This window comes from Centroberyx affinis, unplaced genomic scaffold, assembly GCF_046629955.1.
Source record: "Centroberyx affinis isolate AG114_WGS23_722 - 3 ecotype Tasmania unplaced genomic scaffold, CSIRO-AGI_Caff_v1 ptg000333l_1, whole genome shotgun sequence".
NCBI lineage: Eukaryota > Metazoa > Chordata > Actinopteri > Beryciformes > Berycidae > Centroberyx > Centroberyx affinis.
In genome coordinates this window covers 8,436-32,538 of record NW_027279008.1, presented here as the reverse complement: position 1 = coordinate 32,538, position 24,103 = coordinate 8,436, and the positions used below count along the sequence as shown (strand labels likewise).

The window sequence follows — 24,103 nt, the reverse complement described above, 5'->3', positions numbered from 1 at the left end:
TGGTTTGGTTGGTAAGCTTTGCCATGTTAGAATAACAGTCTATTGTTGTCTCTAATCCCCCACATCAACATTCGCGCTGATTTATGGAAGATTTATACAACTTTCAATTCAGTAATATATAATCTGCACCTCTTTGCTTGTTCTCTTTTTCTGTGGGGTTTACTTTTACCTTTGAACAGAACTATGCAGAGCGGCTCTGCTCCTTTATCAATTAGTTCCTCTATTTGCTGTGAATGCTGCTGAATGTGTGTGTTAATCACTCCATGATGAAGGCATGCGGCCAAAAGGTGTCATTTTATGTTTAGTTGTTAAATACAACAATGCCAGATCAATGATTTTTTATTTTATTATTTTGTCATGCTCCAATATAAAAATTTGTCACTTTCTGATCTAAAATAAAAGACGCTAAAATGAAGGTGCTGTGTGTAGGATTTTCTGTTTAACATGTAACTGTGAAATTAGTGGTGAACAGTCGATGTTACGACCAGCAGCCCCAACAATCTGTCTCGTGCTTTCATTTGGTTTCATTTCTTGAGTTCTCAGGCTTGATTTACTGTGAAAAGTCCTCCCTGTTAAATGGTAAACTGATAAACCATGTACAAAGAGCAGTAGGGAGGGGAAATAATGATGCTGCCAGAAAAAGAAAGCAGCTCACAGAGGTTATTGAACGTATCGGTTATTACTTAGTTATACTTTATTGATCCCTGTAGTCAAATTCTCAGGCTCAGCTACCCAGGAGCGTGTGATACTAATGTAATAATACAATCAGCCTCACAAAAAGAGTAAAAAAAAGAGAGAAAATAGTAAAAACATACAAAAAAGGTGAGACAAACACATGACATATAGAAAAGGGTCAGGAGGAGGGGAAGGAGTGTGACAGAAGGTGAAGAATGGCTTTAATATCTCAGCCTGTTGCGGTGCGAGTGGTGTAATCTAACAAAAGCCAAGGAAAAGCCAGTGCAGCAATATTTCAAAACAAATAACTAAATTCTCCTGGCAGACATCTCAATATCCCCTGCCATTCTGTTCCCATTGAGAAGGTGTAATCTGCTTGGGGCCAAGACTGTGATCTCATCAAAAACTAATAAGCCCTGCGCTGTTTTCCCAGACTAATGGAGAAGAAAAGGTTTGAAAGGAGCGGGGAGGCTGAGCGGGCGAACTGACTTGACGACAAAAGGTGAGCGGGCCTCGGCGAGGATCTTTCTCTCCGAGTGGATGTGCTCTTCCTGCCTGTTGTCCACGATGTGCTTCTTCTTGATGACCTTTAAGGCAAAGGTGACGTCCTCGCCCTTCACCTTCACCTGCAGAGGGAAATCACAGGGTGTTTTAGTTCGACAAACATTCCCCAGAGGCAGAGCTGCTCTGGAGGCAGAATGACCTCATCTCAAACAAATATGCCAAATCAATCAACAGACTTTTTAACACCAAATTATGTGTTGGTGGAACATAAAGTGTTAAAATTCTGTGTTCCCAGCGCGAAACAGTTATGAAATGGATAGGAAATTTCTACTGTGAGGGAAATTTAAATTTTTAGCTAAAGTTTTTCTTATTTACCCATAACCAAGTTGTTTTAGTTGCCTAAACTTAACCGTTCGCCAACTATTACCTGAAATGCCACATCCAATTTGTGGCTGTAGCCACAGAATCCAATTTGTGGTGGAGGAATGTAATTTTCACATAATTTGTCAGTACGTTTCAGAATTTGCGTTTCACAACTTTTTATGAGATCACATTGACGCAGAAAACCATCTCATTGGTTGATTAAACCTCAGAACGTGAGACCAGAAGGAACTCTGGTCAAAATATAAATAAAAGATATAAATGGCAATGACTTCTTTTTTTCATTCATTCATGTTCTTGGAAGGGCAGCAGGCAAGCTAACAGTCAGTCAGTCAGTCAGTCAGTCAGTCACATGCTGAGTCACTTGGTCTCACCAGCTCTACTCTTCCAAAGCCTCCGACTCCCAGCGTTGTGATGACGTCCAGGCTGTCGAAGGGCTTGGCGGGAGGGAAGGTGGACACCAGCTCCTTCAGCTGGATGACGTCCGGGGACAGAGGCTGGCTCTGGTGCCGCGACACCGACCGCCTGACAGAGATACGCAGAGACCTGATCCACCCACCCAGGAGGAAGTCATGGATACGGTTGCTAATATGAGGAAGCTATGGATAGAATTGCTGCCTTCAAGTGCTGTTGGAAATATGGAGTTCAGCGCACATGAACGCAACCCAACAAAGTGGTAACTACGACGGGTTTTATTGCTACATGTTTATATCTGGCATTGCACGTAAATAATTGGTATTGGTTGATTGTATTGTTGTTTTGATATTTCTACTTTCATTCTTTGCTTAACTTTCAGTTGTCACACATGTCTGTTTTTAATAAATTAAATAAAACATCAATAAAAATGCCTGACATGGATTTTCTGTACTTCATTCTGCCACCGCAGCTCAAAATAGCTCTGAGCTGCTTGATTCTTCAAGTGAAACAACCGCCACCAAAACCTACTAAAAACTACTACTACTATTTCTGACCAAAAGCACTAGAATGGGCGACAAGTCATATTTACAGCTTCCACTTGTGGACATCGATTGACAAATGTTTTTCTCATACATTATGCAGCAAAGATGAGAGGTTAGTTGAATAACAATGGAGGGAACAGCGCTGCACCTACTTGGCATGTCTCTTCTTGTCGTCACGATCAAGTGTTGCCACGTAGCCTTGGAGGTACTTCTGCAGCTCGTTGAAGGTGCCGACTGTCTGATCAAATGTCCTGGAGAAACAACAAAGGCATACCAACACTGCAACCACTGGAATATTGGCTCATATATTTCATAACCACAATACCTTGGATAATAAGCTTTTATTTAGCTGGCTAGTCCCACTGAGATGAACAGCCTCTTTTTCAGAAAACAAAATCAGGGCAAGAAACTAACTTTTTCACCCACCGGCCGCCACGGTTTATTGATACCAAATTTGCTATTTAAACATGCAATATAAACATGACTTTCACAATTGAAAGGAACCACCTAATAATAGTTAGTCACTTGTCAAAATGGCTGATGATGAAGAAAGACTTGTTTGAAAAGGCATTCTGGCACAACTTCACCCACTAACAAGGTGTTCATGCAGGTAACAAGAGAGAGGAAATTCTCTTATTTGCAGTATTGAGTTTAAAGATTTATGAGTAGAACTGATGTGGATGACGAAGGCCACGAGCCAAAACACATCAATTGTACTAATAAATCTCTGTTCTCAGCACTACAACAGTTCCAAGTCGCTGGAATTTCCTCTTTCCCAGAAGAAGAAACATTTGCCAGTCACAGTGAAAACCTGCCGGCTTTTGGCGGGAGGCTGCTGTTCATTTCCCACCATGAAGACACACACACACACACACACACACACACACACACACTGCAAATTTCAGAATACTCACTCTCGGTCGATTACGAGGCACTCCACCCCGTTCTCATCAGCAATGATGTTGGCTGACCTGACATCATCACTAAAAGACACAGAGAGAGATGTACGTCACACACATACACACACACACTGCTGACTGCTCCCACTGTTTTGACAATGATTTTAGTGTTAGGAAGATATTTTGTGTATTTAAATTGCATCTAGAATTTTAGGGTTAGGGTTAGTTCTGTGCAGGCAGTTTAGTGTACTTCCTTTGGAATTAAAATCATAATAGGATGTAATTTAAATATATGGAATACTTTGCTAAACCTAAACAAATTGTTTCAGTACAGCTGTAAACAAGGCAGTGAAGATTGAAGATGGCTTCAGTAAAGTTGCAGTAAAATTGGATTTTAAGCAATAGTGAGAACAAGGCCACAGTTGCGAGTGTTTGGCAGGGTTAGAACGTCACAGATTACATGTAATTAGATAACATCTATGTGATTACTGTATGTGTATGTGTCGATCTATAATATTTGCAGTTACTGTAAAGAGAAGAGATTGCATACTTTTGAAAAAAATAGGGCATCACTTGTTGATTAGAAACATGTTTCTAATCGACAGACTCAGAAACATGTTTAGATGGGAAAAGACATTTACATTGTGAGTTTATAGGTACAGACATAACGATGCACATCTTGAAATAATGGTCAAACATAACATAAAGGTGAAGATACTATATAAATTACAGTCTGCAAACTGGAATGAATTGTGCAATTGCTTCATCTATAGATTTTGAAAGTTGTCCAATAGTGAGGCTGCATTTCCACCAGAAACCTTTTTACAGCTTCTTCCTCTTCCTCTTATTTTCAAAGGAACGGGCGCACTGTTGTGTTTTCCCAACACTTCACCCTCATGGTGGCATGCTGTTGCGCTAATCGCAGTGCGCCAGAGATTAAAATATTTCAACTTTTATCAAAAGAGCAATATTATTCAAACAGGTTTGCTTTGCTTAGCGCTTTGCCCAAATTCCCCTCCAAAAACAACACAGAAGCACCCAGTGGACACACAGCAGGAGCTGAGTGACATGAGAGTCTGCGGTCACATGATGTTTGTAGTTACCTTATGAGCGCTTTCTCCCCAAAGTAGTCTCCTTTCTGCAGTATGTTGATGATCTGGGGCAGCTTGTGGGCCTCGGTGCTCTGAGTCACCTTCACCTGCACAACACAGTCAGCTAGTGAGAAGAAAAGATGTGATGTATCCAGACACTCAACGCACTCTTCATTTATTCATAGTGCAGTCAGTGTCCTGGTGCTAGCAATTTGCTCCAAATCATTTTTTTAAATCAAATTATTAATAATTGAAAGCAGTTTTGGGCGGCAATGTGTTAAATCCCTGGTTTGGTTTTATTGTCATATGTATCTTCAGGACATGCAGCAGGTTTATGTCGGCTGTTTGCTAAAAAAAAAAAGCAAAACAAAAGATGGAGGGTGAGGGAGAGACGCAGACTTTCAGCAGCTGGAAGTTTTCCTGTTACTTTGAATTGATCTCAGTCGAAGATCAAAGAATATTCTGGTCCGTTGTAAACTTTGTGTGGCAGCAAAACGCTTTCCACAGAGAAAAAGCACAACATCCAGCTGATCAAAGCATCTGATACAGAAACACAGCGATGAGAAACTCAGGGAAAAACAAGGAGCCGCTGCTGCCAACGAAACACAAAGTAATGGAACGAGGGATGGAACTAATTACGGCTGCTGTTGAGGAATTAGTAAAATAATGTGATTACTGTTTAAATTGGTAATAAGTAAAGAGTAATTGATTATATTTTCAGAGTAACTTGCCCAACCTATGAGTGATGAGGTGTCAGATTTCTTGTGAAATGCTGTACCCCAAAGTGGGCATTAATTGCAAGAACATATAAATCAACCCCCTCTATTTGTTCTGACTGAAGTTACTCAAACGCTGCCTGCTAGAAACAGCAGTTTTCAACAAATACTCTGCAACAGCTTGCATGTTGGGGAGTGTGTTGAACCTATACTCCATAATTTGCGAGGCTTTAAAACCCCGCGGCCCACCCCAGAGGAGGTCAAACATCCCACTTGTGGCACCGTCCCGTCGAAGAGCCTCGCCACAATGACATCAGAGCCGTAACGAGCGGGGTGTGTTTTAGCTAAGCGTCCCGTTTGACCTCGCTGACCCTCACTTCCCTTGTTTTTCCTGGTGGCAGGCAGGCAGGCGCTCTCAGACTTTATATTCCCTCTCTGGTCAGGGGGTCTGGGACAGAATGGGGTCGGGGTGCGGGGTGGGGCGGGTCGGGGGTGGGGGGGAGGGTGCAGTGGAACCATTTCCTGTATTAGCTTCCTCCCAAACAACATATGTCTCTCTCTGGTTTGGTTAGCTTAGCGCTGAAGAGCTGCTGTCTCAGATCGGCTCTTAATGGCAGTTTGAAGGCCCCCTGTGGGAGGCTGTGGCCCCTCTGCCGCTCCCCTCGCTGCCTGGTGTCAGGTTGCCGACTTATCAGACAGACAGGCGGGTGAGTCATAGCCCCCCCCCCACCCCACCCCCCATGCCCAAATAGAGTTAGGACCGGTACTGGCCTTTTATTAAATATCAGATATCAGACATCATGATGGAGGTTCCTCCTGACCACAGCTACAGAAAAACAAGCTAAAAAATCTGCAATGAAATTTTACTTTCTTTGCAAATTTAATTTATTAATTTAATTGTTTACTTATGTTTTTTGTAAAGTAATTCTTCATTTAATGGTAGTTCCCCTGCCATTGAATAGGGGGTGGGTCACTCTGTCTTAAAGAGCTGCTAAAATGTAATTAGTCTGGATTTCAATGGAGAGTTTTAGTGTCCCATGATGGTGTAAATGCTGTTTTTCCACCCTGACAAGCATACAATTCTGAGGGGAAACACTGAATACTGAATATTTTGGCATGACTATAGAAAAAATTTAAAATATTGAATATTGCCGCAAAGTATTGGCTATAAGCAGCTTCAATACAATAATATCAGTATTGGTATCGGCCTTCAAAAACACATATCAGTCGAACTCTACGCCCAAACTGCCAACATAGCAAGATAGTCCTGGACTGAATGGAAGATTCACAGCATGGAAAGGATGGAAACAGTTTGTAGGTGTGTGTGTCTGCTTTGTGGTATGTTTTGTGTGTGTGTCTATCCTTGTGAGGACCAGTTTGAGTGTTAGACCTTCTGAGTGAGGACATGTTTGGCCGGTTGTCACTTTTTCAAGAGTTTCTAGTTTAGGGTAGAGCCTAGAGTTTAGGGTTAAGGTCATTATTCAGATTAGGATTAGGAAAGAGTAAGGGTTTAGCATTTAGTGGCGAGGGTTAGGGAATAGAGAATGAATGTAGGCAATGTAAGGTCCTCACAAAGATAGTCAGACAAAAATGTGTGTGTGTGTGTGTGTGCGCTTGTTTGTGCTACCTGTGACAGTGCATGAGAAAACACGTTACCTTCCCCTGTGCGATGATGTAGAAGGTGCTGCCCTCCTCTCCCTCCCGGATGACATACTCTCCTTTGTCATAGTATTCCTAATGAGGTAAGAGGGAGGGGGGGGTGGGGGGGGATGCAGAGGGGGTTGTGTGGTGGACAACAGTCAGACGTGAAGCATTGCATTGATTTAGCCAATCGACCCGGGCCAGTGTGATTCCTGGTAGCCGAGCCCCCGCGGGATGAGCGGTGGAGTGCAGCCATCAATGATGCACTTTCATTCATTTGGCTCGGTGGTTCTCAACCCGGAGATCAGGACCCCACAGGAGGCCGGAGGGTGATTTTAGGGGGTTATGAGAGTCGCAAAATGTGAAAAATATATTTCAAAAGTTCAAGTTTATTATCATGTTTTAATGTCTGTCATGAATGCTCCCCCCCCCCCCCCCCCCGATACATCCGATGCTGTGTTTTGGTAAATGTTGCACTTGACTGTTTTTGGACTAGAGTGCCTCTTGAATTAGTCCAAGAAATCTCGAAATGAGCATCAGGATGATTTATGGAATCTGGAAAAAAGTAGGCCTACTTTTCATATACAAATGTTTTAAATCTTTGAGTGTTGAATATTTGTAGTATCTGGGGCTTTAAAGGATAAATACAATTTGGTGTCAAAGTTCGCCATTCTGCGCTCTTATGCCTTCGACAGCAGGTTGACCACTTATTTTGAGAACCACTGATCTAGCCTTCTCTCCGCTCATTCAGCCAACCATATGAAACACCTCTGACAGGACATTTCTCAACAGGTCTAACATGTCAGCAGCGTCCTTCCTACAGTGGCTTCTCCTGGTGCTTTCAATAGAAGCTAATTTATGGTTTTAGACCTATAACAGGTTTGGGATATATTTAAGATACTATAGTCTAGAGAAGGGCAAATTAGAGGTGTTTGCCTGCTACTCATACATAAACCTACATTATTCATCAATCAACTGAAAAATCAGTTTGTGATAAATAGAATAACTACCCATGTAAGGACAATATAAGATAACAAACAGCACACAACGGCTGAATAACAGCTTCATGACACAGACACTTTTTCATGGCTACTTGCCATTAGAGCAACGGCCAAATTTCCCCATGGGGATCATTCAAGTTTCATCTCATCTGATCCAATCTAATGGCCAACCCCAAGGAATGATTTTCAATTGGAAATGTCAACTGCTACAGGCGGATTTTAATTTAGAAACTTTTGTCTGATAAATAGACAGTATGCTCTCAGCTGGTAGGAAGACGGTTGCGCTCCATTGAGTCAGTGTGTTGTCTTCATGCAGAATATCTATCCAGAGAAATATGATCACACTTGACAGAGAGTTTGTTTCAGGTGTAATTCAATTTTAGGACCCTCATGAAATTGAATTAAACATTGAAACATACTTGAATTAAATATTGACGTATGTTCTGTGCAGTGAGATCTCATCCAGAGACACAGCCTGCTCTCGACCGATACATCCTGTCAGTCTTTCGCCATTACCCAGTGACCTAGAACGCCATGCCGACCACACTTTCAAAGCCGGTTAGCTGATTCAGCAGGCTGCGCGATCGCCTTCCATTTTAAAGCTTTTAGGTAAAGAAGGAAAAGTGCAAAGAGTGAAGGTGACCAGGATGAAATGTTCTCTGGGATGAGCGCCAAATCCTCGCAGCTCAGAGAACTGTCCGCCGCTGTAATCCAGTTGACAGTAGAGGACCTCAGTAAAAAGTGAACAAACAAATCAGAGCAACCACGCGTAAACATTCCCCGTGTTTACCGTCCACGCTCTTGACACAAGTGCCGTTTTCCTTGAGCGTCCCAAACCTGCTGCGGCCCGTTTACGCTCCAGGACAAGCGAGTTTAACACCCGTCCATGACAGCAGAGACAACATAAGGTTTTGTTTAGAAAGACTGTTTGGACGATATCCGCGCATTGGTGTGACAGCGTTTGAATGGTGTCTCGGGTTTGTTATGCCAAGCTGCCAAGCTTGAATCACTGCCCTAAAGTTGAGCCAAAACCTTTACCTTTTCAGGAGAGAAATGGGACATATTCAGTCAAAAGCTTAAAGCACATCTCTTCAAGACATACTTTAAGTATCCTTCCCCCTGAATCACATCCCCTTCTCCCATATCTTCCTCATCTACTTGCTCTAATATGCCCCAATCTTTATTTTTAGCTGCGACCAGCAGCTCTATAGCTCGCTCTGTCGGTCGGTCGGTTGGTTGGTCCACAAAAATTTCCCCATGCGTGTATGCATGCGCATACGTGGTCGCAGCTATTGTGAATTTGCGCTTGTTTTAAACCTGTTTTACCTCTCATTAGGACGTCATGTTCTAGCACTTCTCTATCTATTAGGTTATCTAGGAATTTATGCTAATTCTGCTGTTGTAGTCATTATGAGTTGCTCCAGATAAGAGTGTCAGTTAAACACCTAAAAAGTGAAACGTAAATATGTCATAGATGCTGTTTTTAAACGATTATCTGCACTATTATGTCATTTTTAAGCACAAGGTATCAGATCTGAGATACGGGATACTACTGTTTCACTTGAATTGATGTAGACTGGGGTTTTAGTTTTACAAACATTTCTCAGAGGCAGAGCTGCACTGGAGGCAGAAATAATCTCATTGGCTGAGTTAAACCTCAGTGGGTGGAGCCAAAGAACTACAGTTTTTCTGGCTAAGTAACATTAGACTGAAGCTCAGTGAAAAAGACAAGAGGTAAGGAAGGAGGAGGCTAATATTATGAAGCCTAGCGCTCTGCTGCTAACTGAAACAATACAATCTATCCATACTAAGTTATCTCTAGGTTAGCTAGTTAGCTGACCTTCAAGTTCAAACTAGCCATACTAGCCTATAGCTAGGTAGGTAAGCTAGTTAGCGAGCTGCTGACCTTCAACATCATGAATGCCATGGTCATAAATGAAGGAAAAAGAAGTCATTTATTTTTTAATTATATTTTGATATTTTGTCCCTTCTTTGCCATTCAGGTTTGCCAGTTAGAACTTGCACTCTGAAAAACTGTGGTTCTTTGGCTCCGCCCACTGAGGTTTAACTCAACCAATGAGATTATTTCAGCCCTCAGAGCAGCTCCACCACTGGGTGCGACTAAAACTCCAATCTGCTGATTTGACTTGGAACTTGACAGAAAACCCTAAAAACAAGGTTTTGGCTCCTTCACACAGACACACACACACACACACACACACACCAAATTCCATTCCCCCACTGTTTAATGACAAGGGGCTTCAATATTATCTGCCTGATTCTAGAGGAACATCTGCCCCGCTATTAGGTTTCAGGCGATCCCCCCTGAGACGCAACATAATCAGCTCCATCAGAAATGATTGAATAAGGAAATTCTCCCGTTTGGAAGCCGGTGGGACCAACAACTGAGAGGAATGTCCTTGAAGTTTTCATTGTGAAAAGACGCTGAGAGCTGCTTTTCTGACCCGCAGCTGACAAGAGCCACGCCGTTTTCTCTTTCACCATCGAAATACAATGCTTACTGGAGGAGAAACAGAGTAAGCCATTCTCCAGGGTGTTTTTACACACACACACACACATACATTTTTACACACTTGCACGTTCTCACACCAAAAGCCTGTCACTCGCACATCTTTAAGAAATCACTCGTCCCCCGTTTGAATAAACACTTTCTGGGGCCTTGGTCAAATAATTATGGTAACAATATACAGGGCCCGGCGATGACAGGAATAATATCGGAGCTGTTCATCAACAAGGTAATTTGTGAGGTCTTACCGACTGGAGGTAGAGAGAATATGCTGACACGCAGTAATGGTATATGGCCGAATGGTAATGATATTTTGACAGCAGCTATCTGCAACGCTGGGGCTCCCGCAGGCTGTCAGGGGGTTGTGCTGTACGGTTCGGCACTACAATGAAAGTAAAATTGTCCCTCCAATAGAAACAGAGATAGTTTGACAGGATAACTTACCACCTCCAGACAGTCCACTATTTTGCTTAGCTTGTCCTCTGGTAGATTGGCCAAGAGTGAAACACTGACAAAAAAAAAAAAGACAAAGCACAGATGATGACAATTAACTTCTGCAGGTACATTTTGGTCCAAATTATACACACAGAGCCAGTGAACTCTTGTAAAAGTACATTTCCTGCGTCAAGGGATCCAATGATACACCTTTTTTTTCAGAGAGAGTGAATGACAGCATTGTTCATTTAAAGAAAATCACATGACCTAGACTTACGGTAGTTTGCATGTTCATTATCTGTTAATAAAGTTATGTTTTCTGTGATAGCATACATATAAACAATGCTTGGATCTACTTCAGACCCCCAAGTGTCTTTCAGAACAGCTGAATAAAACTTGTTCAAGGTGATTAAATAAATGTTTAATTGTATAATTTTCATTTTGTTAAAGCAAACACTAATTTCTCTCTCTGGTCTTGTAAATATGGGGACAATCATCATTTTTACTGGATCTCAAGCCTTTAGATAGGAGTCTAACAGCGGAGGAAACTATTTTGCACCAGCCACTTTAAATATATTTCACCAGCCACCTACATTTTTCTATAATGGTCCATAAAAACCCTCTCTATTTCTTCTTCTTGTGTATTGTGTTTGAAGCTTGTGTCCATAAGCCTCTAGCTAAGCGTTTCAATGCCTTAGGACCTAATTCATACTAGATTTATTTCAGAAACCTCATCTTTTTTTTCAGTTTCATTATTGAGGATGTCATATTTCTTTCCTATTTGTCTTCTTGTCTCTTTTATTTGTTGCAGTTTAGCTATGTCTTTGGTATTCTTATGTTGCTGTCCCAATTCCTTAAATTAACAGTAAGCAGTTTTTCATATAGATCCAATCTAGCTGTCTTCTGATATGTTGCCCTTGATATTAATTTTCCTCTCCTAATCGCTTTAATCGTGTCCCAAAGGACAGTTAGGTCAAATTTGCCATTAAGCCAGATAGATTTTTACAATAGAGTAGGACTTCCAGATGGTGGTTGGTGACCTGCCAAAGTGTCTGGTAGATTAGACTGACTTACCAGACAGTCAAAATGTACTCGCATTTGGCTTTTGGCTAGTGGCTGGTGGTAATTTCCCACCTTACAATCAACCATCAGATAGGCTTTGGTGCAGCAGAGTCAGCTAACAGCAGATGAACCGTAGCAGGAGGGCGGTGTCAGCTTATCGGCTAGCTTGGGGCTAACCTGCGGAGGAAGTTGCGGTACTGTTCGTGGCGCGTCTCGGCGGTCCTCCTCATGATGTTCTGAAACCCCTCGCGGTCCAGCGCCCACGTCCGCACTCTGTTGACCGCTGCAAGAGAAGAGCAACATCACACCCATCAGACAGCAGGACAGGCTGCAGGCTCTGACCTTTCAACTATAGAAACCAGTTAACCTGCACCCCTGGCTAGTAAATACTAGACAGACGACAGCTGGGCCCGGAAAGCTTGGAGAGCGGTTACCGGTGGTTACGAGGGACACCCCGCCATGTTGGAGGAGTGAGTGACAACATGAGGAAAGACTAATGTTTTCACCTCTTCCTCTCTTATCTTTCTCCTCTTTTTCTGCTATAATTTGAACCCTCTACCATCACAAAGAAATTAGGCTTTTTTTTTTAGTTTGTTTTGTTAGGAGGAAGGAGGAAGTGGCAACAACATTGTAATCTGTCCTCTGGCTGTCTATCACTCCTTCAACATGGTATACTGATCGCTATCCAATCTGCAAACCTCAGGCAGGCCTCTGTTGGGACAGGCAGGACGTTTGCTGTGAATTGTTACTGCAGAAAGAGCAACCAACAGAATTCCCCTTTATCCAATTCATGTTATCGTGAAAAAACAACTCAATGAGAGTCATGAATTGAGGAGAGTTGTCAATCTGTCGAGGTTTTTTTCCGACTCAGAATATTGAGGTCAACTGAATGCCACCTCCACTCCCACCCACCTCCCACCTCCCACTCCGTCCCCCAAAGGGCCACCAGCCAGTTACTTGGTTAAATATACAAATACGTCCTTCGCGGACCCTCCGGACAAAGAGCACTCACATACATGGTATGCGCCTTCCAAATGCCAAGGAGGTGATAGCCAATCAGAATGCAGCGCTGTGGATATGATGTAAAGCCTTTGTCAACACACCCGCGCACAAGCTTGTTTGCTTCTGTCTAATGACCTATCTGATTCTCTTCTTCTCACTATCAGATGATTCCTCGGCTTTAGGAAGGGTCAGAGAAGAGCCAGATTGCATTCAGGCCGCAGTGTGTGTGAGGGGCTCATGCTGCTGAAGGGCGGGAAGCTAATTTGCTCTGTCACAATGGCTGGTAAATACCAAAAATGACCAGCAACTTTCACTATTAATTTCCCATTCTGATACTGGAACAAACGCAGATTGACGTCACAAGAGAAATTAAACTAATAATCCATGACATTTTCATATAAATAAATGTCAGTTTTGCTACTCCCTATCGTCAGTTGATATAACACAGTAGTGTTTCCACATATACCCAGGCCATGAAAGCTTTCCCATTTGCTGTTCTAAACATCCGATGCCACGGTGGTCTTTACCAGGAAAAAACCTGGAAACAGTCAGTGGTTTGTTTTGTAATAAACAGAAGAAGAACCGGGTAGTTAGCATGAGCAGCGATAGCCACCATGGCTGAACAGACAGAGAAAAGAGAAACTTAAACTGCATCAACAGAAAATCCAAGGAAGAAGACATCATGGTACTGGTGACACTTTAACTGTGAAACTGATCTCTAGAGCCCTATTCGCACGGGACTAGTATTACCTGGGGACCTCTAGTAATTTGTAATAATTGCGGAGGTCGTCTGTGATCTTAATCCCGTGCGAATCTGCCATGTCCGTAATTTGTAAAGTAAAAATTCCACCGCAAATTACCGACCATATTTCGCCAAACACAGAGGTCATGTGATAATATTAGTCCCGTGCGAATCGGCATCTCGGTGATTTGGGGTCGTATTTTTTTTTTTTTTTTCAAGGTTTTTTGTTTTCTCTGAGCCTTTTTTCTGCCTCTTTTCCAGTCGAGAATTATGGAGGCTGTGTTGGCAAATTATAAATGAAAGTTTTGACAGCATTTTGGGTGCAAATTCAGGAGGCTCATCTCGAGACCCAGTCGCAAAAAGAGCAAGCTCAAATCCATCAGAAGAGCGAAATCTCGAAAGATGACGAGATGGATGACATTCATGGCAGCATGCAGTAAGGAACATTTTGACATCATATCTGGGGGATAATGTCAGTAAATTCGAGTAAAATACAGACTTTGCTTATGTCATGAATTACCACTTTAATCTATCTGTAAGTAATGCTGTGATCTGATCTCTATTCAGTTACAGTTACAGAGATAAAACCCTGGCAGTAGAGAGTGAAATCACTTCAAAGGACCTTGAGGAGGAAGACGTCAAGTTGTATCCCATCAGTGATGTTCAGGAAGGCTGAAAGGAAAGAGTGATGTGAAACCAGAAACCTAAAGTAAAGGTTCCTCTCTCTCTGATCTCTGACATATTCATGAGATGCTCACGCTTCAAGGCCAATTACAGTTTCTAACTTTAACAAGTTAGTCTGAACTTTTATTGTGTTTTTTTCCTATTACAGGGTCGTATAATGTATGAAGTGATAATATACACTTGTGTCTCCTATCTATAGCTTTGTTTAGGTTACATTATCATTTTATTTAACCGGTGCCTCATATTCAAATAGCTAAATAAGGCATAATGGAATCAGCTGGCTTTAATGTTATGATTTATGTCGTGGTTTAAGCAGATCGTCTGACACTTGACTCAGACTTGAGACTTGACTTGCATTAAGTGACTTGTGTCATTCATCAACAGCTGTCTGTTCTGTCCAGTGTGCCTGAACAAGACACTGAACCCTGCTCACTCAGGATAACAGCGTCAACTAGACACCTAAAATGTGAAATACATGTTTAATGAAGAGCTTCAGTTCAGTGTTAGTGCTTGTACTGAACAAAGTGAAAAAACGGAGAGCTTTACCTCGCACAGATGCAGTCCTTGTGCAGTTATACAGGATGGCTAATTCCCCAAACGTAGTCCACACCGCTATCGATGTGAGCAGTTTGTTATGTTGAAACACATCCAGCTTCCCATCTGTAAATATGAAACAAGGACAATCAATAACTTTATCAAACCCAAATTCAGGACACAGACAAATAGGCTCACTGGACAATAGGAACGGGTTCACAGACACGCTACAGGCCAAATCTAATGACATTTAATTTTCATTAATTTACAACAGGACAAGAAGCTAACGTTTTCATCCAGCAGATCCTGTGGCTACCACATCACAAAATCCATCTTCTGTTTTCACCGTTTTATCAGCCGAGTAGAAAAAAAAAATACATGATGGTTGGTTACCAATGTGGCTGGTAGAGTAGACAAACTTACCAGTCACAGCAAAATTTGCAAACATTTTATTAACATTTGACAAGTTGATGGTGGAAATTTCCCACCTTCTGTGTTATGAAAATGTGAATCTTTAAAAATAAGTGCGTGCAGACTTTAAAGATTTTACTTTCTGCACTATTAGCTGTTGGTGTTTTTACAGCCATTAGGGATTCTTCACAGACTTTGGAATGCATGAAAATAACAATATAAAAATACAATATAAGAATTCCCACTGGGACCAACTATGCTAAAAATGTAGGCTTTGGAAAAAAGCCACTAAAAAATCCACTAAGACTCCACTATGACTTTGAAACTAGTACATCTTATCCCATTAGATGATTTTAAATTCTTAATTGCTGACTTATTTAATGATATTTGTGATTTGTTTTTGTATATTATCTGTTGCTGTTCTCAGGTCTCTCTTGAAAAAGAGATATTGAGACTACCTGAATAAATAAAGGTTAAAAAAAAATATGTAAGAAAAACAAAAACATATCCCTCTCATCTCCTAACTTCCCACCATCCCTGCCCCCCATGACAGTATGGGTGTATTTAAGGTCTTGGGTTCAGACTGGGTGAGGAATTCACCATAAAGTGAATAGTGTAGCATAAAACAAAAATGTCTTTTTAGGCATTTGATTCCTGAGGTGTCATCATCGGCAGCATGAAATATGATTCATATTAAAGACTTGATTAATGAATCACTGGCTCTTGAAGTCTCTGTGATGATTTCAGGGCCTTTGTCATTGAACAATCGTCACAGCTCAATAACTTCTACATTTTACACATATTTGTCAGCATAAAAGCAAAGGCCATGTTGGACTCAGTGTTGGTGGTTACACAGTTAGAGTTAGCCTTTATTATTACTTTTCTCAGTATCAATTAGTGTAACCAAGGACTATTTCAATTTTAAAAACATTGCCAGTTGCCAGTTAAAAATGAAAAACATGTTACTTGTTACTATTTTATCATTCCTCTTATGCACCAGAATTTGAATGATCCATGTGATTTGCTTTCCCCTCACTTCCCCCTATGTGTTTACAGTGTTGTATCAGTAAGCTGTGACTCTGTAAGCACATACAGAGGAGGAATAAGGGAATAAGTAAAGTAATCCTTTTAAAATGAGTTACAAGTAATATGTAATTTATTATGTTCTGGGAGTGTTGAGACCCGACTGGCTGGATTTTGTATCTGATTGTTCCTGGGCTCTCAGGATCAGTTTGGTACAGTAGATAATATTCTACTGGAGATAGTGCTCTACTGTACGAACTGCTATGGTTTCCTAGGGTGGGAAATCACTGTGACACCAGCCACCGGCCAAATGCTGGTACATTTTGTCTGTGTCTGGTAAAGTTGTCTTCTCCAGCCATGACTTTGGCAGGTGACCAGCCTCCTCTAGATGTCCTGTTCCAGACTAAAAATCTAGTTGCCTGGTAACTTGGAGAAAGGAGCTGGTGAATTATGGGATGTACCAACCACTGTGGAAGAAGACGTTAGTTTCCTGATCCGGTCCAAGAAGCCAAGGCCACAGTACAAGGCTAGGCTACATTTCTGTTGCATGTACACTTGGTGGAAATTCCCTTGCTGATTCTTTACCGATTTAAATTATCTTGGTCTTTGGTCCTTTAAAATGTAGACTTCTTCATCAGATTTTTTTTATTTTTTTTTATTTTTTTATTGTGATGACACAATAATTTCAAATGTACATTATCGCTCAACCCTAACGCACTCTACTATCTTCACCCAAAGTCTAATCCAGTGATTCTCAACCTTTTTCATATCAAGGACCATGATTTAGTCCACATCAGGGCCACAGACCCCCATTTGATGAGATTTTGTCTCTCGGACCCAAATCTGATAATATTTTTATTGTCACGTGATTTTGACTGTATAGAGAGATAACAGAGAAACTATGATCACAACAGTCATTCTTCTACATCCTCTAATTGTGTTAATTTCTTGTAAATTAAATAACGGTGAAGTTTAACAATTCATCAGTTTGCTGGGGGACACCCTGGAACCCCCTCAAGGACCCCTGGTGGTCCCCGGACCCCACGTTGAGAACCACTGGTCTAATCCAAATGCATAAATTGACTAGTACAAGACTAGGCTTCAGCAGTTCGGACAAATAAAGTTAGTGTCCAGACCCGTTCTTGATGTCACTCCAGAACAGGATCAGGATCAAACAACCTGATCAAACGGGGGCCTTGGCGCGACTCGGCCTACCTGCCAGTACGAACAGATGGTTCCCCGGCTCGCCCTGCTTGGTGACGTACTCTCCCTGCTGGTAGGTCCGCTCGTACATACACTCCACCATGTCTTTGATCTGCTGCAGCTCCAGCCGCTTCAGGTACTGGTTCTTGTTCAGGGCGTCTGTGAGGAGCTTCTTCACACTGCCACAGACAACAACATATGAAGAGTTAAAAGACCAGTTTGAAAAATGGGACTTCTGCTGTGCTATTAAATGTCGTTGGAAGTGTTATCTGTCAAGAGTCAGTAACTTACAAATTTTTAACATTTTGAAGCTTTGTTAGGGTTAGGGTTATAAAACTGTAAGATCTGTGAGGATTTAACCCACAGGACATCACAAAAAGATTTGTGGGAGTGCTAGTTTATTTATAAAATGGGCATTTGGGCATTTTAGCTTTTATTCAGCTCAATAATTAATCAAAACAAATGTTAAATCGCAATATGAACTTCTGCAATCGCAGAGGCTGCAATTAACTGCTTAAGAGAGAGGGGCGTCCAAAATGGATTTGTAAACAAAGGAGTTTTAGAGCTGCAGGTAATCTTTGGTCTATGATTCAAAACCTTTCATCAGACTCAAACTCAGTAAATCCTGCACACTGACATCTATTTTTTTTTACCAAAACCAATTTTCTTTAAACAATTTTCTAAGTTCTAAACAATTTATGACAAGAAAAACTTGTGATATGAGTCGCAGTTCAAATCGCAATTGCAATATTCTGTCAAATAATGGCAATTCGATTTTTTGTCAATATTGTCCAGCCCTAAAAGAGGGATGACTTGAGACAAAGGTCCTTGGGCAGATTTAAACCAACACATGGTACATGATATGTGTCTTCGCCCACTGAGCCACCAGGACACCCACATGCACATTTCTTATCTTGTTTTCAGTCTGTGTGATTAATACTTTTCTCTTGTGAAATAATGACTGAGCCTCCAGGCTCCTTCCAGCAATGAATCAAGTAAAACAGCGAAAATAAAAAAAAAATCATCATCATTTGGTGTCAAAGTTCACCATTCTGCATTTTAACAGCTGCTGGGGGGGGGGGGGGGGCGGGTAAGAAGACATCAGTTCCTTTTGGGAGTTACCAGCCGAAAGGGTCCAGAACGTTGACTATAGATCATGACATGTGACACCGCTCAGAGAGGTGAGTGGTGCGGAGGGCAGGCGGTCCGTTCAGCCAAAACAAACGAGCACTCTGGGCTTCATAAAACAAGAACAAATGACGTCCAGTCCGTTATTTTTCAGCCCACAGCCTCTCCTCCCACCTAGATGCGTCACTCCTACCTACTCCACACTACAGCCATCTGTAGCATTGTCATTCACAGAAGATGAGTATTCTGTTTCAGAGGGCCAGTGTGTGCATGAGTGTACCAGACGGGCTAATTTACCAAACACTTCAGCTCATCCCTGTTGCTTATGGAATGCATTCTAGGCTTATTAGCGGCATATGTTTAAAACATGAGCATCGGGGTGAGAGAAGGACTCAGCGTGCTTTGTGCTGTCTGTCTGGACAACAGCTGGCCCGAGCAAACCAGGCTCTCCGCAGTACGAGCATTTACTCAATGCGACAAAAACAGATTTGCTTTGATGTTAGAAGATCTATCAAGACTTATACCGAGCACAAACTACACAACTGTCGGAAACCTGCGATCTCTGTACCGCTCACATTAAACAACGTTCATTTCCTGTCCGATGTATTGGTGCGCACACTAAATGATGTGGCACAGACAGGAAGGTCACGCATTAAAATATTCTTTCTTCACTTGGATTTGGTCGTGAGGGATCTCAATACCCTGCTGTCTCGCCAACATGACTTTGTTTTTCACCTGGTAGTGCTAAAATGGAGCTTGAGAAGAAAGAGCAGCTTGCAGCACTTATTGTGTGTGCGCTCATTTGTGCCGAAAAAGAAAAACAAGAAGAGCCCTAGACGCCAAATTTGGAGGAAATAATGGCTGGGAAAGCGTAAGCAGCATCGTTCTGCAGAGACAGCTGGAGGTAAATTATAAAGAAATGATGAGAACGTGTTGTTTTGTAGTTTCCACCTCTTCTGCCTGGTTTCCTTGGAAGCTCTCATTGGCCATTGCTGCTCACTTTTCTCCGTACTTGTCTTTTGAGCGCTGCAGATTTTCTGCTGACAAAATCAAACATTGTCTGAAAACTTCCGGATGTCTGAGGCGGCTCAAAGCACCGGGTCACACCGCCTCTCTGATCCGCTCAGACTTAATGAGCGTCGGTGGCACAGAGTTGGCTCCATCATGGGGATTCTGTCTCAGATCTCCAGAACTTGTCTGGGACAGCTAAATTGGACCTAAAGCCTTGTAGTGTGCGGCCAGCTTTTCTGTCTGTTGGCTCAGCGTATGAAGAGAAGTCATTACTGGAGATCCTGAGAAGAAAGTTCTTGCTTTAATAAGTCTCTTTCAACCAATCAGCAAAATTCACTTTTAGCCCCGTGACAGCAGGGGCTCTATGGACGGCATTGTCAGTCGGTCGGTCGCTCTGTTCACCACTTTATGGGTTTCTCCTCCATGACCACAGACCAAACACTGCACCTGACTGGACGAACGCTTTCACTCGTCGGGCTTGTTTGGAAACTTTCTCTTATATTACGAAAATAGTTCACCGAAATGTGTTTCTGCAAACATTTGAGGCGAGAAATAAGCCGTGCAGCTGCTGAATCTGTCTTCATTTTAGGTCGACAGCGGCTAGTTTAAAAGTTTGTTTCAGGAGTTTCCAGAGCCGGCGAGTCACGCAAGTCGGACGCCCCTGATTTGCATAAAGTAGACTAGCCCAGTGGGTCTCAACGTGGGGTCCGGGGACCACCAGTGGTCCTTGAGGGGATTCCAGGGGGGTCGCCAGCAAATTGATGAATTGTTAAACTTCACCATTATTTCATTTACAGGTTAACACAATTAGAGAATGTAGAAGAATGTTTTGATCATAGTTTCACTGTTATCTCTCTACCTACAATACAGATAGTCATGGAATTCTGGACAAAATCATATCTAACAGTCAAAATATTCTCAGATTTGGGTCCGAGAGACAAAATCTCATCAAATGGGGTCCGTGGCTCTAATGTGGAATAATTTAGGGTCCTTGATATGAAAAAGGTTGAGATTCACTGGACTAGACCTCAACTTTATGCAAATGTGGAGCTGCCGACGTCACGCGCCGTCTCTCGAAACACACCGCTGCGCTATACCAGAATGCATTGCATGGCCACTTACATAGAAAATGAATGGGAAGCGTGGAAATGATGGAACCTGTGAAAACACACAGACTGCAGACTCTCAAGTGGGAGACCCAAGATCGATTCCCGGCAGAGATGCTTCCACAAAATTCAACGTGGTGGGGTTGTCAGACTCTTAGTGTTGTTGCCGTTTAGCCAGAGCGACTGACACTGTGAGCAGGTAGGACTTTGGTGTCTTGCTCCAGGACACTTGGACAGGGCACATTAGGGCTGCAACTAACGATTCATTGTCGATTAATCTGTCGATTATTTTCTCAATTAATCGATTAGTTGTTTGGTCTATAAAATGTCAGAAAATGGTGAAAAATGTTGATCAGTGTTTCCCAAAGTCCTCAAATGTCTTGTTTTGTCCACAACCCAAAGATATTCAGTTTACTGTCATAGAGGAGTAAAGAAACCAGAAAATATTCACATTTAAGAAGCTGGAATCAGAGAATTTTGACTTATTTTTCTTAAAAAATAACTCAAACCGATTGATTATCAAAATAGTTGGCGATTAATTTAATAGTTGACAACTAATCGATTAATCGTTGCAGCTCTAGAACACATGACTGTTGATGGACATAGATGAGGTGGTGGGGGAAATGAACTTGTGACCTTCTTGTCATGGGACAGCCACTTTTCAGAACATTAGGACCAGGGTTGGGGTCAATTCATGAATGAACTCATCAATTCCAGTTCATGAGTCTGGTAATTCATCAGGTGGTATTTGATGCAGAACATGTAATCGTAAATCATTATGATTGAATGTATTTGATTTGTTGAACTGTCTTTTATTTGATTCATAATTCCAATTCAATTTCAACTCTGTTTCCTTAGAGCTGGGTGACATTCAGATTCCAACTCCAGGAATTGAATTGGAATTTTCGGCCCCGACTCTGATTAGGACACACATTGGCTATTTTGGGAATCAAACATGTGACCTTCTGGTTATGGGAAAGAAACTGTAATCATTAGGCCACCGATCCCTCTGCACCTGACTCTATCCTCAGGTGAATTCATATGAAATCTGCAACTATGTAATTGATAATAAATACTTGAGTAATATCAAGAATACCGCTCAGAACCTTGTTTGCTGAACACTTTCAAGCTCCCTTCTTCCTTTAAGAGTTGAAAAGCAGAAATCATTAAAACAAAAATAAACAGAGCAGGAAACAAGAACTTGTTTTGTCCAGCCACAGTGACACTACATCTCAAAATTAATTGGCCAATTTCATGTTTTTGCCAACTTTTTTTAGAATGGACCTCCAAATCATGGTTGGTTACCTGCTGGAGGTCCTGTTCTAGTCTGAAAATCTGTCAGGTCTGAGTACACACGCTTACATTTAGCTGGTGGCTGGTGTATAATTTCCCAGCCTGAAGACATTGTGAATAAAGACATGTGATACGGCACCTGTGTTGACGAAGGCAGCGCTTTCCAATCATGCGCCAACACGACCCGAGAGCCTGTAGGTTTTAATTCCAACCAATCACCACACCAGCTGCTTTCACTAATGAATTCCTCCTCTGTGGCTGAAGGTGTGTTAATCAGTGAAATCGGCTGCTGTGGTGTAAAACCTGCCGACTGTTGGCTCACGATGGCGCATGATTGAAAACCACTGGACTAAGGCTCTAATGATTACTTTGGGGGCGTTGGCTCTAAAGCATCGTTCAAAACGGCATCAGAAGGGAAAAGGAGCCTCGAGAAAAGACAGTAAGAGGCGGAGTGACAGGCTGGTGGGCTGAATCGTTTGCTTTAACTTTATTTATCTTCACTTTTCATTTGTTGCACTTTTTTGCCCCATGTCAAATTAAAAGAACCTTTGTATCATCTCAGCTCTTTCATGTCAAGGAGTATGAAACCTAAAAGTCATATTTTTCAACTGTTATTCAATGTTGTTGTTCAATTTTATGATGAAACACATCCATCCAGGTCATAATCTTGATGATACATCATAATGCTTTTTGACTGGATTTTCTGTGCAAATCCTGGCTTACTGTTGCCAACTTTCAAAATCAGGCAGTAAGCAGAGAAACGCTCAGCCTGAGGGTTTCATGACCCTTTAACTGGCTGGTTTTCTTTTCCCTTTTTTAAAGATCATTTTTTGGCATTTTGCCTTTATTAGACAGTTCGAAGTCGAGAGAGACAGGAAAGAATGGGGAGGGGGATGTCATACGTCAAAGGTCCTGGGTCGGATTCAAACCCAGAACATTGGGAATATGCCTTAGATCACTGAGTCACCAGGATGCTCCTTCCTTTTCCCTTCTGATGCTGTGTTGAACCCACCTGAAGACGAACATCTCACCTTGCGTCCTTCGGTACGCGGGCCTTTTCGAAAGAGAACTTGGGCAGGCTGCTGGAGTCGTAGGTCCTGGACGTGGGTTCGGCCGACACCCCGGCCTTCGCCCCTTTCCTCCTGTTCAGGGTCTCCTTGATGCGACCGCTGAGGTTAGGGCTGTTCTTGCTGCTCACTTTCATCGAGGAGGGCCGGGACGCCGCGGCCCCGCTCTGGCTCTTCATCACGTCCTGCAGCTTGTTCAGCTGGATGCACTTGCTCTGCAGCTCCTCGCTGAGCTCCGCCAGCATTCGCGTCTGTTTGGCTAGCTGATCCTGAAGGCCCTTGATCTGGTGATCTTTGGCGCACAGCTCCTCGTCCTTCCTCTTGCCCTCTCTCTCCAGCTCCTCCACCCGGGCCCTCAGCGCGTCCGACGAAGAGCTTTTGACCCCGCCGCCCTGCTCCTTGTGGGCTCGCCCGTTGGCAGCGGCGCCGTTGCCGTCGCCGTGTTTGTAGCGCTTAGACTTCATCGAGCCGTTCCCCATCTTATCAACAGAGACCACCTGAGGAGACAGCAGAGTATCAAAGACATCAGAGTTATTGAGAAGTCGTCAAGGAGAAGCTTCCCAGAGCTTTTCCTGTGTCTTCGGGATGCTTCGCTTTCAGTACAGTGACATTTAGCACCTCGCTGTTCCCTGGCAGAGGATGTTTGAGGAAGCTCAGAGTAAGGTTTCAAACAAAAGGGCTGACGTTGTCAAGAGACAACACTGGAGAAAGAAAGAACGAGTGTGAGACAGAGAGAACGAGAGATAGGGAGAGAGAGAGGGAGAACAAATCAGTATATAATGGTCAATGAATGTGTCTTGTCCATTTATTATTCAGAAGGCAGGAAGTATTACATTACATCAACAGTCACTCCCTATCTGCTGTGATGGTAGCAGTGAAAGGAAATGCTGCTCTGGGATGCTTTTAGGGGAGGAGTGATAGAAGTGATAAAGGTAATCAAATAATAATAAACAATAACATAATAACAACAGCCTATCTAATAATAATCTTTAAGTGTCCTTTACTGTC

General features: G+C 42.4%; 1 protein-coding gene across 2 annotated transcripts in view; it reads right to left on the bottom strand.

Annotated features, from left to right (window-relative positions):
- prkg2 (protein kinase cGMP-dependent 2) overlaps positions 1–23,589 on the bottom strand; it is a 28,049-nt gene extending 4,460 nt beyond the window's left edge. The window contains exons 1-11 of one of the 2 annotated variants that reach the window (XM_071515238.1): positions 23,060–23,589; positions 17,503–17,669; positions 14,866–14,979; positions 12,069–12,174; positions 10,839–10,902; positions 6,882–6,959; positions 4,522–4,616; positions 3,434–3,502; positions 2,672–2,770; positions 1,935–2,085; positions 1,165–1,301 (exon numbers count right to left, since the gene is read on the bottom strand). In XM_071515238.1, coding sequence (XP_071371339.1) covers positions 1,165–1,301; positions 1,935–2,085; positions 2,672–2,770; positions 3,434–3,502; positions 4,522–4,616; positions 6,882–6,959; positions 10,839–10,902; positions 12,069–12,174; positions 14,866–14,979; positions 17,503–17,669; positions 23,060–23,574 — 1,595 coding nt within the window. In that variant the 5' untranslated portion in view covers positions 23,575–23,589. The remainder of the gene's footprint in view (positions 1–1,164; positions 1,302–1,934; positions 2,086–2,671; positions 2,771–3,433; positions 3,503–4,521; positions 4,617–6,881; positions 6,960–10,838; positions 10,903–12,068; positions 12,175–14,865; positions 14,980–17,502; positions 17,670–23,059) is intronic. The other variant, XM_071515239.1, reaches the window with a different exon arrangement.
- Between the last annotated feature and the right edge of the window lie 514 nt (positions 23,590–24,103).